At 35.1% G+C, this 13,541-nt stretch overlaps 1 protein-coding gene across 5 annotated transcripts in view; it reads left to right on the top strand.

Annotated features, from left to right (window-relative positions):
- Positions 1 to 10,607, top strand: part of DMXL1 (Dmx like 1) — a 174,868-nt gene extending 164,261 nt beyond the window's left edge. For 2 of the 5 annotated variants that reach the window (XM_023197351.3, XM_023197327.2), the window contains 4 exons: positions 1,060 to 1,151; positions 2,454 to 2,506; positions 5,922 to 6,139; positions 8,513 to 10,607. In XM_023197351.3, coding sequence (XP_023053119.2) covers positions 1,060 to 1,151; positions 2,454 to 2,506; positions 5,922 to 6,139; positions 8,513 to 8,737 — 588 coding nt within the window. In that variant the 3' untranslated portion in view covers positions 8,738 to 10,607. The remainder of the gene's footprint in view (positions 1 to 1,059; positions 1,152 to 2,453; positions 2,507 to 5,921; positions 6,140 to 8,512) is intronic. The other 3 variants (XM_023197342.3, XM_023197332.3, XM_023197361.2) reach the window with 2 other exon arrangements.
- Positions 10,608 to 13,541: the final 2,934 nt, after the last annotated feature.

Raw genomic sequence — 13,541 nt, 5'->3', positions numbered from 1 at the left:
GACTCCGTCTCAAAACAAAACAAAACAAAAAAAAGATTCTGGTAATTTACCCAAGGTTAATTGCTAGAATACAGTACTGATCTTAGTAAACGCAAGCAAGCGTGGGAGGATTGATTAGAGTACCTTGAAAGAATATTAATACTGTTTCTCATATTTTTATTAAGCCTAAAGATTTAGATGTATAAGTTTATGTTCTCTAAGGGACTGTTTTGTTTTTTTTTTAACTTTTAAAAAAATAAATTGGTTTAAATTGTGAATGAGTGGCTTTTGGAGATTAAGAGGATTTTGTCTGTTTTAAGGATACATAATCTAGTACAGCTCCAGTAGTGTTCCAGGGGAAATGGGCAGGTGGCTCAAAGGAATAATCTTTGGTGTGGTGATTTTGGGATACTTAAAAAAATTCATTTTTTATTAAAGAGAAATATCTAAAACATAATTTTGAAGCTTTTATAAATGATGAAACCTCATAATTAAGTGTTTGGTAGAATATTGAAAAATGGTATGTTTTCTAATTTTGATAACTATTAGTAATTTTTTTCATGTACTTGAATTTTTAAAAGCTTAAATATTTTTGAAAAATACATGTCAATTATTTTAAAAAGATAATTAAGTCTAGTATCATCTAAAATTCTAGTTTCTATGTTCTAAAACAAAAATTTTCACTATGCTAGGGGAAAATCTTTAAGTTTAACCTCCTTATGTTTTCCTTTGAACTTTTGGTTGAACAAAAGCAAAGAGATTCATAACAGGTCATGATATATGCAGCCTACTTAAATAGTTCAGGAAAAGTGTGTGTATGTGTGGGTGTCTACAAATATGAAAGAGAAGTAGAAGCAAAACCAATGTGCCAAAATGTTAAAAAGTTGCTGCATCTGGGGAAAAGGTATATGAAAGTTCTCTGTATTACTTTTACAATTTTTCTAAAGTTCAAAGGAAAAAAAATGATACAGAGGATTTAAGAAAGCCAGAAACTACATGATCACTTTTTGAATAATACATTTGCCTGGTTATGACATTTGTAGTGAGAGCAGTAACATGTGTTGTTTGTAACCATTCCAGACTTGGCAGTGTCATAACAAAACAGCCAATGATTTTGTCTTCGTTAGTTCCTCCTCTCTGATAGCTACAGCTGGTCTTTCAACTGACAATAGGTAAGAGATGATAGCTAAAATTGAAGTATGAGAAAGTATAGCTGAACTTTTTTTTTATTGTTTCTGTCCTTGTGTTTCATGAAAGTTTACTTACGGCTTTAGATAGGGTATTTTTATTCTAAAAACTATTATTTACTGGCCATGTTATTCCAGCCCCAGCCCCAAAAGCTGTGGTTGTAAGAAAGTGTCATCTCCTGCCCTAATGTCTGTCAGCCTCTTTTGATTTCTGTCATATAACTGAGTTCTGAGATCAAGGCCCACTGAGTTTGCTTAGCTTTTGTATTTATCCATAAGGCCTCACTTTGCGCTAGAAACAGGATTGTAAGACTATAGATTCTTCAGCTCGTCTTCCGTAGATATTTCTTAATGTATGTTGGTCCCCCACACAGTAGAAATAAATTTTCTTTGTGCTCAAGAAAATTCAGCATCTCTCCTATTATGTATGTCAGTCCAACTGTCAGAGAATCAGTGATTACAAAAAGAAGTTTCCATACTCAGCCTTCATACATTACTATTTGTAAATGCTTGTTAATCTAAAGTTACTCAAATTTCTAAGCTATAATAGTAGTTTTACATTTTCTGTAAGAATTGTGGGTCGGGCACGGTGGCTCATGCTTGTAAGCCCAGCACTTTGGGAGGCCGAGGTGGGCGGATCACTTGAGGCCAGCAATTTGAGACCAGCCTGGCCAACATGGTTAAACCACATCTCTACTAAAAATACAAAAAATTAACCAGGCGTAGTGGCGAGTGCCTGTAATCCTAGCGACTCAGGGGGCTGGGGCAGGAGAATAGCTTGAACCTGGGAGGCGCAGGTTGCAGTGAGCCAAGACCACGTCTTTGCACTCTAGCCTGGGCGACAAGAGTGCAAAACTCCATCTCAAATGTGGCCAGAGCATGGTGGCTCATGCCTGTAATCCCAGCGCCTTGGCAGGCTGAGGCAGGGGGATCACTTCAGCCCAGGAGTTTGAGACCAGCCTGGGCAATATAGGGAGACCCCATCTCTACAAAAAATTTTAAAAATTAGCCAGACATGGTGGCACACATCTGTAGGACACTGAGGTGGGAGGATTGCTTGAGCCCGTAAGATCGAGGCTGCAGTGAGCCAAGATTCCACTACTGCTCCCTTTTTTTATATAAAAATTAATGTCATATAAATTTTTTGGTTACTTGTATCTGTTGGCTTTTATAAATTTAAGAACCTTCTGTGATAGCAAGGTTTAGTCACACAGTTTTATATGACATATTTTTTATTCTGTTAACTTTTTGTGTCACTCAGAAGTAATCTTTTTTTTTTTTTTCCAGAAACGTATGTTTGTGGGATACTCTTGTAGCACCTGCCAATAGTTTAGTCCATGGTAAGTTTTCAAAGCCTTTTATAACTTTTGAAAGTCAGGAAATTCATAAACTAAATATTATTTATAAATGGATTTGTTACTAATGACACATATATTTATTAACCCATGAGATTTATTTTGCCCATGATGGCAGGATTTGAAAGCAAAAAGTTGCAATATACATAATTAACTCTTCACTATGTATATTGCATAGTGGGCAGGTCCTCACTCCAGTAAACTGTGCATTGCGGTGGGGGGCATTAGGACATAGATAATATAAAAATCATTTGTCTTTACTTTGAATCTGATAGCCACAGGTTATTGTAAACATGATGTAAACTCAATATTATGTCCCCTCTCACCACTCCTATTCAGCATTGCACTGGAAGTCCTAGCTAATGCAGTAACACAATAATAGGAAATAAAATGTATATAAATGGAAGGGAAGAAATAAAACTGTCTTTATTCACAGAAGACATAATTTTCTATAAAATATCCCAAAGAATCTACAAAAGAAACTCTCAAGTATAGCAAGGTCCCAGGATGCAAGGCCGGTATACAGCTGACCCTTGAACAACAGAGGGATTGGGATGCTGACCCCTGTACAGTTGAAAATCCTCATATAATTTTTTATTCCCCCCAGAATCTAACTACTAATAGCCTAGTGTTTACTGGATACCTTATTAATAATATAGTCAATTAACACATGTTTTGTATATATATGATATAGGAAGCGAGAGAAAAGAAAGTGTTATGAAAATCATGAGTACATATAGTAGTGTACTGTATTGATTGATACTGTCAAGTTTATGTCATCTGTTTACAAGGTGAATTATCCATCTGAAATGGCAGGCAACTACAGCTGCAGACCTCAATTTGTGGTGCATATCAAGCAATTCAACTTTTTTCTTGTAATGTCTTGACTTTTCTCTGCTTTTTGGGAACACTTCCAGCATGACTAGTGGCATGTTGTGTGGTTCCCATGGTGTTACTCAAGGTTTACACTATTGCACTAGATACAATGAAGAATTCACAAGTACCACAGGAGATCACTTTTCACCGCAATGCACACTTCACTGGAGCGAGGACCTGCCCCTGTGGAAATGATTAGCATCACACAGCATTTTAAATGTGTACTTGCAACACTTAGGAGCTAACTGCAATAGCAAAAGGAGGTGGTTACTAAATTATAACAGTAATACAGTATGTACTATAATTAATTTTATGCACTTATGATTTCATACTGTCTTTATTTTTGTTTACATTTCTTGACTGTCAGTGGCACCACTTACAATCTATATTTGTGTGTGTACATTTCAACAAATTTAACTTTTTATAAAGATTTATGTATATTTTATGGTAGTAAATTATAAAATAGACTAGCATCTACATATATTTTATGCATTCATAGCATACTTTTTCTTAATTTTTTTGGTATTTCTTGGCTATGTGGGTTGTCTGCAAGTTTTTTCAAATTATCTCAAATCTTTAAAAAATGTTCCAATATATCTATTAAATAAATCAAAGAAGATCTAAATAAATGAGTGATACTCCACATTCACAGATTAGAAGACTCAATATTCTTAAGATGTCAGTTCGTCTTGATTTCATAGGTTCAACACAATCCTAATTAAAATTCCAGCATGCCACTTTGTAGATACCAACAAACTGATTCTGAAGTTTATATGGGAAGGCAAAGGAATAGCCAACCAAATACTGGAGAAAAACACACTTGTGAGACTCACACTATACTATCTGATTTCAACACTTATAAGCTACAGTAATCAAGACATTGTGGTATTAGCTTAAGAATATACACATAGATCATGGAACAGAATGGAGAGCCCACTGATAGCCTCACATATATAGTAGACTTATCTTTAATATGTCACAGAGGCAATTCAGTGGAGAAACGATAGTCTTTTCAACAAATAATGCCAGAACAATTGAGTGTCAACATACCAAAAATTGAACCCAGATACAGACCTCACCTTTCATAAAAATTAACTCAAAATGGACCATAAACCTGCATGCAATATGCAAAATAATAAAACTTCTGTAAGGAATGAATTGAATAGAAGTCAGAATAGTGATTGCTTTTGTTGGGGAGGAGAATCGACCATGAAAGGGCATGAAGTTACCTTCCAGGATGATGAAAATATTCTGTACCTTGATCTTAGTGATGGTTACACAGATGTATTCATTTGTCAGTGCTCATCAAGGTATATACTTAAAACGTGTGCATTTTCTTCTGGGCAGTTGTATCTCAAAGTACTGGTCAAAATTCCTTCTCTATAATTAATTTTATTTCAAGTCTTACAATAATAACCAAGTGCTTAGTTTATGCCATGGGCTCTACATGATCTGCATATATTAACTAATTTAGTCATCAGGCAACCCTATTAGGTAGGTGATAATCTCTTTTACAAATGATGAAACTGAGACTTAAGTAATTCAGCAAAAGCACACATTTAAACCCACACAGAAACCAGGATTGAAACCTAGGTGGTCTAACTCCAGAATCCTCACTCTTCATTATGCAATATTCTCCTTAAGCTATATGCAGATTTTTTCCCTAAAATTTGTTAGGCTGGACTCTTTTTTAAAGAAAAATAGTATCATATTTTTATATTTCTGATACCGACGTATCTTCAAATTCATGAATCTTTTCTTTTACGAGGCTTAATCTGCTGTTAATTCCATCCAGTTCCTTTTTTTATCTTGAGCCTTGCTGTTTTTAATCTGTTAAATTTTGATTTAGGCCTCTCATGCCTCTACTTAACTTACAATTATAATGGACTTTTAATTTCCTTACCTACTAATTCTGTCATCTCTGTCATTTCTGGATTAGTTTCAATTGATGGATTTTTCTTCTCCTTATGGGTTATATTTTCCTGCTTTATTACATTCCTGTTAATTTATTATTAGATGCCAAGCATTGTGAATTTTACCTCATTAAGTGCCTATTATTTTTGTATTCTGTAAATGTTCTTGAGCTTTGCTCTGGGATAGGTCTAACTTACTTGGAAACAGTTGAATCTGGGAGACCTTGGTTAAACAGGACCAGAACAACATTTGGTCTAGGGCTGATTTTTCTCCACTACTGTGTCAAATGCTTCTGAGTATTCCACTGAGGCTGGTATGGAACCAGTTCAGCCAGGGTTCCTCTCCTAGTGCCATGGTCAGAAAACTCTAGGCAGTAAGCTAGGGCAGTTTTATGACCAACCCAGTTTGTTTCCCATCTCTCAGAGATCATGCTTCATTAACTTACGTCCAGTGTCTCAAAATATTGGTTTTTATATTTCATTTGATTTTTTAATTGTTTCAAGCAGGAGAGCAAATCTGGTCTGTTATTTCACCTTAGCCAAAAACATAAACAGAAGTCTATGTTTTTTATTGTTAAGTGTTTTTTTTTTTTTTTTAAATTTACTTTCAGCTTTTACCTGCCATGACAATGGAGCCACAGTTTTAGCATATGCTCCAAAACATCAGCTACTAATATCAGGTGGCAGAAAAGGTTTTACATATGCATTTGACCTTTGTCAACGACAACAGAGGCAGCTTTTCCAGAGCCATGATTCTCCTGTTAAAGCCATTGCTGTTGATCCAACTGAAGAGTACTTTGTTACAGGATCTGCCGAAGGCAATATAAAGGTAAACACAGTTGATGCCACATCTACAAAATGAAAAGAAATCTTCAGAAACCTTAGCTCTTTAATCATGTCGATGACATCAGTCTATTTAAATAATAGTTATATTAACTCCTTTGTAGTCAGCAATGGTAATTGCTATTTAATCTTTCAGTGAATGTAATACTATTTAACTTGAAAATTTTATATTTTTCAGTTGTTTTAAAATATGTTTAACTCATACTAAAACACCAAATTTTCCGTGGATATAAACATAATTCAGATATTAGAGTTTGTCTTGACTCCATGTTCAGAGTTACATAAATTTACTTAATTTCCAGGGGCTGAGAAATGTATTGATAATTTTCTTTTATCCTACATTGTTCCCCGTTTTTTCATATATATTATTATCCAGTCACTCAGTGCCTAATTCAAGAATTGTGGATAAACCTTGCCTTTAGCAGTCTTTTTCAGAGTCCATTGTGTTGAAAACTTAAAGACAAGTTGTTTAAAATGTTGAGCAGCGTGTTACAAATGTTAAACAGCTTATTAAATATGCAAATTGCTGGGTCTCATCCCAGAAATACTCAGTTGATAAGTAAGTCCATGACTCAGAGGTCTGCATTTTAATAACACATACCTAGTAATTTTAATGGAGGGTCCTTTGGCCCTGTTTGGTAATTGGTAAGTCAGTTTAGACTAATCCCTATGTTATTTTAATGATCAGCAACCCTAGACTAGAGGAGTTTATTTATTTAAGCACTTACTTAGTAGAATCAGATGGGTTTTTTAGAGCCAGCAAATTATTTTCATAATTCTCATCCAGGAAAAGACTAGAATTATGGAAGTTTTAAAAGGCTTTTTCTTAAAATCAAATATATACCAACAGAATTATTTTCCTTTAGTTTGAAACTACTTTCTTATTTGAACTGTCTAGTTTAGAATATGCCATAGTTCGGTTGGTTCTTTTTTGTTTTTGAGACAGAGTCTTGCTCTGTCGCCAGGCTGGAGCACAGTGGCACAATCTCGGCTCACTGCAACCTCTGCCTCCCGGGTTCAAGCGATTTCCCTGCCTCTGCTTCCTGAGTAGCTGGGACTACAGGTGTGTGCCACTATGCCCTGCTAATTTTTTGTATTTTAGTAGAGACAAGGTTTCACCATGTTGGCCAGGATGGTCTCGATCTCCTGACCTCATGATCTGCCTGCCTCTGCTGGGATTACAGGCATGAGCCACCGCACCCGGCCTAGATTGGTTCTTTAGTTTGTACTTTGATCCTGTGGTTTATTGTTTAATCAAGGTTAAAAAAAAAAAAAAAAAAAAAGACTTGAAAATATACAATGTATTCGGAAGCCCTAATTTAACAAATTCATAGGTGGGGTAGTATGAATTTATGAATTTCTTAGAGTAAATAAACGTTTAAAAAAATGATCTCCAATAAAACCAGGAAATAAGTTGGTTTCGCTAAACCTAATATAGATGTCCTGAAAGCATTTAAGTTCTTCACGTAAGTAAAGATGCTTATAATTTGCTTTACAAACAGACACATTTATTTTGATAAGGGCTGGAAATACAAAATCTTAGTAAATTAAGTATCCTGAAATTGTAATAATTGACTTTGTCTTATAGTTAAAATATAGCTTTGCCTGGTCAGAGGGCCTCTAGATGTCGAGTACTTACCTCTTCCCAGCTGTTCTGATCCCTGGTGAACATTCAATAATATAAAGAAGAGATTACCTTAATGTACAACTATACAGCAAAAGCTCTGCTAAGAGATAGGAAACCTTGATTTTAATCACTATAGTTTACAAGTTTCTGTAGCATTGTATACTTAACCTCCTTGTTACCTACATTGTCTCTCTTACTGGATGAATTTTTAAGTATTTTGTGTTAAAGCGATTGGTAAATTACAACACCCTGTACAGAATCAAGGTGTTATGATCCTAGGCCTACACACATTTTTCTCTATTTTTGTTTTGGAAATTCCTACTGCACAGGAATGCAGGCCTAAAATTTTCATTTGGTTTCTTTTCTTTTTTTTTTTTTTTTTTCTTTTGAGATGGAGTTTCACTCTTGTTGCCCAGGCTGGAGTGCAGTGGTGCGATCTTGGGTCACTGCGAACTCCACCTCCTGGGTCCAAGCCATTCTCCTGCCTCAGCCTCCTGAGTAGCTGGGATTACAGGCATGCGCCACCACGCCTGGCTAATTTTGTATTTCTAGTAGAGATGGGGTTTCTCCATGTTGGTCAGGCTGGTCGCCAACTCCTGACCGTAGGTGGTCTGCCCGCCTCGGCCTCCCAAAGTGCTGGGATTACAGGCGTGAGCCACTGCACCTGGACTCGTTTGGTTTCTTAAGGTCATTATCAACCCTAATTTTCCTTTTGTTCTTAATATCTTTCAGATTTGGAGTCTCTCTACCTTTGGTCTTCTCCATACTTTTGTCAGTGAACATGCTCGGCAGTCCATTTTTAGGAATATCGGAACTGGAGTGATGCAAATTGAGACAGGGCCCGCAAATCACATTTTCTCCTGTGGAGCTGATGGAACAATGAAAATGAGAATACTGCCAGATCAGTTTAGCCCTTTAAATGAAGTGTTGAAAAATGATGTGAAATTTATGCTATAACATTTTTACAATAAGATGTACAATTTATTACCTACATGGAAGTGGCCACCAGATGTAATATACAGTGATCATTCTCTATGCCACAAATTAGCTAATGCTTTCTTGTTTTTATATTTATTTTATGGAGCTTTGCCCTTGATGCACTGATGCCTTAAAAATTAACAAGGTCATTCAGAAGTAGATTACATTGCCTAAAGTAGAATGTGTAAGTAATGCTGTAATAATACATATCATAATATATTATAATCAGTATGTCATAGTGTTGAAGGTGTTTTGTTTTCTTATTGATACTCTTCCACAGGCATCGCTGCATGAATTTCTTCCACAGTAAAAATACCTTTTTTGAAAAGGCAATTGTACATAATACTTATCCCTTAATTCATCACACTCTCACTTCCTTTATTAGCCTTACACGTCTCAAACTCTTTTCTTAATGATAGACATTTGAGTAAGAATGAAAAAAATAACATCTTCATTAAAATTGTCATTGAGATGTCAGTGATGAATGAGCCAGATGGCTCATTATGTAAGGTTTTCATCAGTTTCCCCTCTGAAGCCCAAGTTATATGTATGTATACTGTGTGTGTATATCTTACATATCTTATTTGAACTTAGTTGTATATATTAGCGAAAACTGGTTTTTCATGTGTTTTTGTGCCATAACAACTACTGCCACCAGAATAACTTTTTTTTTGCAACTGTGCTTTTCATTTTTAAAAAATTTTTGAATTCCCATCCTAATTTTCAAATAAGTTTCAAGGAGACTTTCAGGATTATTGTTTTAAAGATTAGATTTAGTCAAATAAGTCTTAGCAGGCAATAAAGTTTCTGTGGTGGCATATATCATATAAGACACTTAAAGTAAGTTTGTGAATTTGTCAACTTTTGGAGCATCAAACATATTTTACTTAAATTTTATTTTATCTTATTTTTAGGTGCTTTTAATCTCAAAATTCTGAAAAGCGTATAGCAGTGTTTTCAGAAACAAATGTGAAAACAGTCAAATTAAGTAGATACTATTTAGAAATGTAAAATACTCTCCAGATCTACCATTAATAGAAAATAAACTAAACCTTATATTTTATTTTTGCCAAAATATTTTATTATAAAGTATGACCAAAATATTTAAAATGCACAATGCTTTTAACTTAAATGTGCTAACCCTGTTTCTCTCTGTTTTGTGCTGTACCTTTTCTGATTCAGAATTATAGAAAACTTGATAAATACTTGATTTTAACCAATGAGACTACAGGCAGATGGGACTAAGTGTTTATGGGACAATTATATACTATTTAACTTAAATATATTTTGTTTAATAGGAAATATATAATAGCATTTTATGTAATAAAATATGGGCAATGATTATCTTGGAAATTAAAGAGTCAAAGCAAAGAAATGAAGGGCTGGTAAAATGAATTTTGTAATATCCTCAGGATACTTTTATCTTAAAAGTATGTTTGTAAATTGTATTTCAACAATTTTAAATGTGTTGAGCAAGTTGCAGTGAAAACACTGTCATTATGTAGAGAGTTTATATGCACATAATAACCTGTACCTATAAGTTGTGCAATAACCATACGTGACTATTTTGCCATGGAGAAATCTGACAGCATTGCAAACAATAATATTGTTTGATGTAGTTAACCCTAAGTTATTTTTCAGCAATTTCTTCACAAATCAAGATTCAAACAGCTTTAAATACTTTCAATGAGATAAAATATTTACTATTATGCTTATTAGAACAAAAGGTGTTAAGGATGAATAAATATTTTAATTGAGCGTTTATATGGATAATCATACATTATGTAAGCCCATATGTATTTACATCCAGAGTCATAATATTTTAAATAAACAATCATGCAGAAACTTTTTTGGGGGATATACTGTTGTTCTAAGATCTCTGCCAATTTAGCTGACTTAAAATATGTGACATTTTAAAATCAAGAATTTCTATATTTGTATTTGGTTAATATAAGGAGGATGGAATAACTTTCCCAAATAGCCTGTTCTTTGCCACAGTCTTTTTAAGTTGATAGGTAAGCATTATTCAAGGAAGGTGGAAATAAAAATTGTTGAAATGTTGAAGTATAAAATGATGTACATATATGTAAAATTTCATTATCCACATTAATGGAATAGATACATCAAAATACATTTTTTAATTGTGTGTTTTCTAAGAATGTGGCTTTGTGATCATATAAGGATTCACAGCATTAACAACTCTTATTTTCTGAAATCTAGGATTTTTCTTAACTAAAACCATGGAACAGTCATCTCCATCCTCCTTTCTTGCTCTTTGCCCTTGCCCTCCCTTTGAAAAAAAAATTATTTTTTAAAAACATTGCAGAAATTTCTCACATTGGTCTCAACAATGGAAACACAATACAAAGACACATTCAAAGAAAAGCCTATACAACCTTAGGGTGGAAGTGATCTTTTTAACAAGATTGGAAAAACAGACATATTTTACTTAATAAAAAATTTAAATGTCATATGGCAGGGACCACAGTCAAAGTTAAAACAACAAATAGACTAGAAGAAATATTTGTATAGTAATAGGAAACATGTCAGTGTCCCTGTATACAAAGAGAGTTATTGGAGAAGTGGTCAAACCGTGAATAAGCAATTCACAGAATAGGACATTAAAAAAGTCAACAAATATAAAGTATGTTCATCTTCATTATAAGGGCTAATGGAATGTTTTTTAAAAAGTATTACTGTAATACTAGTTTTTATCAGATTGGTTTAAGGTTACATAGTGACAACATCCATTTTGGTGAAGATGCAGAGAAATTGGCAGAAACATTGCTGACAAAGTTATCTGGGTGTGAATTAAAATCGAGTACACATAACTTTCAGTAAACAACTTTCTGAGAAATTATAAAAATGAAAGTATCCATGCGCAAAAATGTAAGCACACAGATGTTTATTGAAACATTCTGGAGGCTGGGTGTGGTGGCTCACACCTGTAATCCCAGCACTTTAGGAGGCTGAAGTGAGCGGATCACTTGAAGTCAGGAGTTCGTGGCCAGCCTGGCTAATATGGTGAAACCCATCTCTACTAAAAATATAAAAATTAGTGGGGTATGGGATTGTGAGCCTGTAGTCCCAGCTACTCAAGAGGCTGAGACAGGAGAACCACTTGAACCCAGGAGGTAGAGGTTGCAGTGAGCCGAGATTGCACCACTGCACTCCAGCCTGGGTGACAGAGCAAGACTCTGTTTCAATAAAATAAAATAAAAATTTTAAAAACTGGAAATCTAAATGTTAATTAGCAAGTAAATGGTTGAATAAATTGGGGTACATACATGTAATATTATAGAATATTCTCTCACCACTAAAAAGAATGTTAGATGTGTATCTGTTGGTCTGAGAAGAGGTTGATGAGGAAAAATAATTACAAAGCAAAAGATACAATATCCTATATTGTTTAGATTTTTAAAAAATATATATGAACAAAGAAATGTGTGTGGAAAAAATACACAAAACTTTTAACATTGGGAAAAGGAAGAAGAGTGTAATAATTTTCCAAACTCCTTTAAAACTCTCTCAGTAAAGTCATAATACCAAAAAGTTCTGTTGAATGTGTGTACGTGGGAAAAATAGCTTTATTTTTAAACCAAATAGTACTTCATGACTTTGGGAGCTGCTCTGTTGAATAAAGTGATCCAGTGTCCGGAACACTCCTCTTTGAATCGTTGAGATATTTTTGATGAAATTTATTTAAGCTGAATGTTAAAATGTTACCCTTTGGAGTGGGAGTCCCGAACCCATGGGTACCAGGCTGCACAGCAGGAGGTGAGTGTCAGGCGAAGCTTCATCTCTATCGACCGCTGCTCCCCATTGCTTGTGTTACCGCCTGAGCTCCGTCTCCTGTCAGATGAGCGGAGGCATTCGCTTCTCATAGGAGCGAGAACCCTATTGTGAACTGGGCATGCAAGGGATCTAGGTTGTGCGCTCATTATGAGAGTGATGCCTGATGATCTGTCACTGTCTCCCATCACCCCTAGATGGGATCATCTAGTTGTAGGAAAACAAGCTCAAGACTCCCACTGATTTTATATCATTGTGAGTTGTATAATTATTTCATCGTATATTACCATGTAATACCAAAAAAGCTGCACAAGAAGTGTAATGCGCTTGAATCATCCTGAAACCATTCGGCCCCTGCGATCCTGGGTCCATCGAGTCATTGTCTTCCCACGAAACCTGGTGCCAAAACAGTTGGGGATTGCTGCGTTGGAGTACCTGGAAAAAGCCGATCATAGATTATTTGAATGTGCCTGTTAGTATTTAGAAATGTGTGTAGATTTTAGTACAGTTATTTTCAAAGCTGAATCTGTTTTTGAGCTTTTCAAGATGGTTTTCCTTTCCGCTTGGCTGTCCCTGCATATATATGGTCCATTATTCAGGGAACTAATACTCATTGTTTCACAGGGGTCCTTGGAACAAGAACACTTTTAAGTTCTCCCACTGCAAATACAGATGAGTAATAGAAACAATTGGTGTGACAACACATTTCACTCCACAGTGGAAAAAATGCTTTATTCATGGACAATCAGTTATCCCTTCAATGTACAGATATGACCTGTGTAACAGAACTCAAGCCTGTATGGTGTATCAGCCCTGGACATATGTTAAATAAGTTTTTTTTTGTTTGTTTGTTTGTTTGTTTTTTGAGACGGAGTCTCGCTCTGTTGCCCAGGCTGGAGTGCAGTGGCCGGATCTCAGCTCACTGCAAGCTCCTGCCTCAGCCTCCCGAGTAGCTGGGACTACAGGCGCCCGCCAGCTCGCCCGGCTAGTT

The sequence above is a fragment of the Piliocolobus tephrosceles genome, chromosome 4 (genome assembly GCF_002776525.5).
Source record: "Piliocolobus tephrosceles isolate RC106 chromosome 4, ASM277652v3, whole genome shotgun sequence".
Taxonomy (NCBI): Eukaryota; Metazoa; Chordata; class Mammalia; order Primates; family Cercopithecidae; genus Piliocolobus; species Piliocolobus tephrosceles.
Note: the sequence above shows the minus strand (reverse complement) of the source record. Positions and strands in the feature narration are given on the sequence as shown.